At 45.0% G+C, this 4,772-nt stretch overlaps 1 protein-coding gene across 19 annotated transcripts in view; it reads right to left on the bottom strand.

The window, feature by feature from the left end:
- TRPM3 (transient receptor potential cation channel subfamily M member 3) overlaps positions 1-4,772 on the bottom strand; it is an 833,246-nt gene that overhangs the window by 17,702 nt on the left and 810,772 nt on the right. For all 19 annotated transcript variants that reach the window (XM_074330560.2, XM_088793014.1, XM_074330550.2 and 16 more), the window contains 3 exons: positions 2,754-2,904; positions 2,442-2,641; positions 284-416 (listed from right to left, as the gene is read on the bottom strand). In XM_074330560.2, coding sequence (XP_074186661.1) covers positions 284-416; positions 2,442-2,641; positions 2,754-2,904 — 484 coding nt within the window. The remainder of the gene's footprint in view (positions 1-283; positions 417-2,441; positions 2,642-2,753; positions 2,905-4,772) is intronic.

The following is a 4,772-nucleotide window of genomic DNA, read 5'->3' as shown; positions in this document are numbered from 1 at the left end:
GGCCTGAGCCAGCAGCTCCTGCCCTGTCCTGAACCCAACACTCTCTAGTGTCCAGGATGGTGGTTACTACTGCCTGCTGGAGAAGTCCAGGATCTGTAAGTCTGCGGTTTTGATCTGCAAACCCTTCAGACAAAGTTCTGTTCTCTCGTAAGCTTGATGATTTCTTGGACAATAAAAATAAACCCAAGGGGTCTCTGTTTTTCGCAGCTGGGCAAACAAAAGCAATTGATAAAGCAAGTGATGGCATAAAACTTGCTGGGACATATGTGCCCAGAGAACATACCTTTCTGAAGTCACCCGTATCCTCTCGTCATTGGACGAGTTGAATCGATCATCCTTTTCTCTGAAATATTCTTCTATGCATTGTTCTTCAAAATCATGTACTTTCTTGAGCTCATCATCAGTTATGAACAGTTCTATGGAAAAAAAATGAGATATGAGTCAGAGAAGTAAAAGCGATGGAATCTGCTTTGGGGTCAAACGACATTCCTAATCTAAACCAACGTTAGGAAAAGAGGCCTAGATTCTTTACTAAAGTCTCAAACTAAATCCAAATCCGGTCAGGCAACGTGTGTCACTGTCCTTTCTGTGAATTAGATTCACTGTGGGTCTCTAAGTTTGCTTGAACATATCTGGTTTACTGCAGGGACTGGTTAGAAGTATACAAGTGGTAAGGTCAAAAATGTAGCTCAATCAAGGAAAGGGAAGCTACACGGAGAATGGAGTTTTCTTAAAAGCTCAATTTCCGGCTGAGTAGTATGGCAGACAGACATATTTTACAAAGGGCCTTGCTAAAAGCCCTTTTCCCTCTCCTTTTTCCCACTACTGAGGCTGGAAAGCCAAATACATATATTCCCAGCCTCCCTGGAAGGCAGCAGCAATGAGGAAACCCAGTTTGGCTCAAGAAACAAAAGTCTGCTGGGGGCGCGGGGTTGGGCGGGGGTGTATTGGGAAGAGATTTTGTTCTCCTGATAAACTGTAGAGAAGTGGCTGCTTATTTCTATATATATATATATATATATATATATATATATATATATATATATATATATATATATATTTTTTTTTTTTTTTTTTATACGCTCCCCTTTTCTTGCTTTGAACATAAATGTGATGATGGAAAGTGCAGCAGCTATTCTGCTACCACAGACAAGACAGTGCAATAGCAAATAGCTGCACCTAAAAATAGTGAGCCATTGGTGAGCTCTGGGCTGTCAGCCTAGTCACCTTTTGCTTTGTGAGAAAAACAAAAACGTATTTATTTGTGTTATTGAGAATCTGGCTTCCTGTTAATAATAGGTAAACTAATTCATAACCGATACAGCCATAGAAAAAGTCCAGTGTAAATTTGACACCCCCCCACCCCCCACCCCGCCTAAGCTTTCTATTTGCCTAAACTTATTTTTCAGGTGGAAATAGTGAACTTTGGAATTCTCAGCCCTCTCCAACTCTCCAATTTTAATGTCTAGAAAGAAGTCAGGCGCTGCTGTGTCAGGAATGTTGTTAAAAGCTTCAGACTTAGAGAAGCAGTTGATTAAGCGGCTTTGGTTTCAAACCTGAGAGCCACTAGTGATCACCTAGCAGTAACTCCCAGGCCCATTCCTAGAGGCTCTGGTTCAGTAGATCTAATGTAGATGGTCTACTTGACACACTTTCAGAAACCACAGTAGTTTGCTTATATGGGACTGGATGCCCAATGGTCCTTAACTGTGGGTGGTATCCAAGGGACACTTAGAAATCTGCAGGAGCTATTGATATTTAATGTGTGGAGGCTCGAGGTGCTAAATCCCCTGATGTGTGGGACAATCCTACATAACTAAGAATTGTTCTGCCTCAATGTTAACAGAATCTTCTTTTAGAAACACTGGGCTAGAAGGTGGATGGTGAAGGCTCTTCTATTTTTCCCTTTGAATAATGGAAAGCAGGGCTGATTTCCTCTGAAGTCATATAAGCACCACCCCTAATGTTTAAGAGATCAAAAACAAACAAACAAACAAAAAAACGATAGGTCCAGAAATGATAATGGGAAATCAAACTTAGTCACCTGCAACTGAACTCAATTCATGTAATGATGCTTAAATTATATATAATGCAGCATTGGGAGCATATAAATATGGTTGATATATTTTGTGGTGGGATCTCTGGAAAGTAAGAAACTTAGAACCTATGAAGGTGCTAACACAGCCCTGCTGAAGACTGGTTTTAACTCACTAGGAAAGATATGAGGCTAAGAATACTCGATTTTCAGCCCCCTACTGTCTTCTTTCTAGCACTGCTTCTCAGGCAAGCATGCCCTCCAGTTCCCTTCCAAGTCTTCAGAGTTGCCAGCAGTCTGCAGAAAGCTGGAGGAACCGGTAGCCCCAGGGTCCTGAATGACTGCCTATAGGAAGCAGTAGGGAGCTCTGATTTGTGGCTGCTGAGGGCTGTCACTCAACGCTTACTCAGGCCATAGTCCCTTTCGTCTGGGTCGCTCTCATGTTTCCTCCATCGGCAACACAGGTGCTGGAATATCATGGTCATGTGGCTGAAGATGATCAGAGGTGGGGGCAGAACCGGCCTTTCATGGAAAGTCATGATGAGCTGATACCTCTGAAACTTCCACACTTGGTTGGATATTGACTTTACTTCAAAAAATGTATTGCTGAAATAGAGACCAGAGAGAATCAAGTGAGAAACTCCACTGCTTTCCGAAGCGTCACATCCCGCCAGTGCCCCCACTCTATCCCAAGTGCTCTGGAGTAGGACCCACTTACTTAAAGACGGCGATGAGCAGGTTGACCAGCAGGATGTTCGCTACTAACAGGTAGCAGGCCATGATGGCCGGCACGATCCAGGCTCCTGTCTTGCAGGGAGGCAGCTGGATTATTTTACCATCCTCTCGGGTCTCGTTCTGCCCACAGGGAGCTGGAGGAAGCGACACAAGTAACAAATGAGAAATCATGGCTATTTGATTAAAAAAAAAAAAGACTGAAAGAGAGTTTTGTTTGTTTGTTTGTTTTGAAGATGGAGGAAAAGTACAGCCATCTCAAAACAAACAGAAGAAAGAAAAAAAAAAATTCCAAAAAAGGCCAAAATGGAAAAATAAAAGCTTCATGACTATCCCAAGGGGCTGCTGCTCCTCCAGAGGGGAACTCGTTCCTCTTGTCTCCCAAGTTGTCATCTGACTTGCAAGAGGTGGGTGGAGTCCCCTGCTCGCTCACCCTGTCCCTTGGCCCCTGACGTTCACTGAGGGGCACTTGATGTCCTTAGAAGTCTGGTGAGGGCTTTCCTGGGGAGCAGCAGGAGAAGCAGTCTCACTGCCCTGTCAAGTTACTTTCAAAATGTGCTGTGGAGGCCGGAAGCCTGACAGCTGTAAGAGCAGCAGCATGGAGGGGCTATTGATTGGGAATTAACGGGAGGCAGCTGTTAATTGCTGCAAGAAACAACCTGGGGGCTCCGAGTTAATGATTTGCTGTCTCAGTGAGGAAGGAACAGAACAAAACAGGGCATCGCCTTGGGAAGTATTTAGAGGCCTTGTCTCTCCGTGCTCCTGACAAATGGCATTTCACGGGGAGGGCAATGAGGGGTGATGGGCTGGGACCTCAGAGCCAGTAGCCACCTGCTTTCTTCCAGCATTTTCATCCCAAAAATGGGCTTTTCAGGACACAGGGAACAAAACTCAACTGCACTAAAAAAAAAAAAAAAAAAAAAAAGGCAAATGGGAAAAAAAGATCTGTAGGTGGGGGTGAGGAGGAAGGTGATGTGTGTGTGGGGGGGACTGGGTGAGCGTGAATCATGTGCTAACGAGGCCTGCTTGGAGTTTCCGGGTAACTTCAGGGGAAAAAGAAATCCTTGACAAAGCTCCTTAGTGCTGCGCTGACAACATGGCTCAGGGAGGGAGATGATGCCCTTAGGTGCCCAGAGGTAGGTGAGGTTGCCCTCCTGCTTCAGCTCTCCCTCTCCCTTATTTGGCTTTAGAACAGGGTCCTTTTGCAGCTATCTATAAAAAGGGGCGGAGCATGAAGATGTCTCAGCTGTTGCCACAGGCAGCTTTTGAGGATCTGCCAGGAAGGTTTGCAGAGTTGACCCAGAGTCTTCTTGGAAGGAGTACCTGGCACGGGGAGTCCATTCTCTTCTCAAGAGTTAATGTTGCTAGGCTGTGTGCTTTGTACTTCCCAACCCTGGCTGCACAGGGGATCACGTGCAGAGCTTTAAAAAATGCCAATGTCCAAGCTGCACCCGAGACAACTGAATCAGAGTCTCTGAGGATGGCTCAGGCATCAATATTTCTTTTAAAACTTCCCAGGTAATTCTCAGGTGCCACTAAGGTAAGGCCACTGAGCTAGAATTAGGCTGCAAAAAGTATATGCTTTTTTACATGCTCTCAAGCCAAAAATGCATCTTCTCACACTGTGAGGGTTTTCATAATATCAGGACACTAAGATCCTGTTTTTATGGCCAGAGAAAAATGGCCAAAGTGCTTCCTTTGGATTTGCCTGCAAGATGATTGGGTGTTGGATCGGGTGTTTTAAAGGAGCCGGAATCTTTTTATTATTGGCAGTTGTGGCACTAACTGCCCAAGAGAGCCCTCCCTGAGAAGGAAAACCCAGTGATGGAGGCCCCCACTGACTCCAGGATGAAGTCCAAACTCTGAGGGTGGCTGGCTCAGTGCCATCTCTTGCCACTTCCCATCTCTGCCTATGAGCACAAACTGAACCCAGTTTCTTGCAGTTCCTGGAAATGTCACGCTATCTCTTACTGCCTGATTTTGAGTCTTGCTTCTTTTACTTCCA

Source organism: Rhinolophus sinicus, chromosome 16 (assembly GCF_057876585.1).
Source record: "Rhinolophus sinicus isolate RSI-liver-muscle chromosome 16, RSI-T2T, whole genome shotgun sequence".
NCBI classification, from domain to species: Eukaryota; Metazoa; Chordata; class Mammalia; order Chiroptera; family Rhinolophidae; genus Rhinolophus; species Rhinolophus sinicus.
The sequence above is the reverse complement of the archived record's forward strand: the minus strand, read 5'-3'. Positions and strand labels throughout refer to the sequence as shown.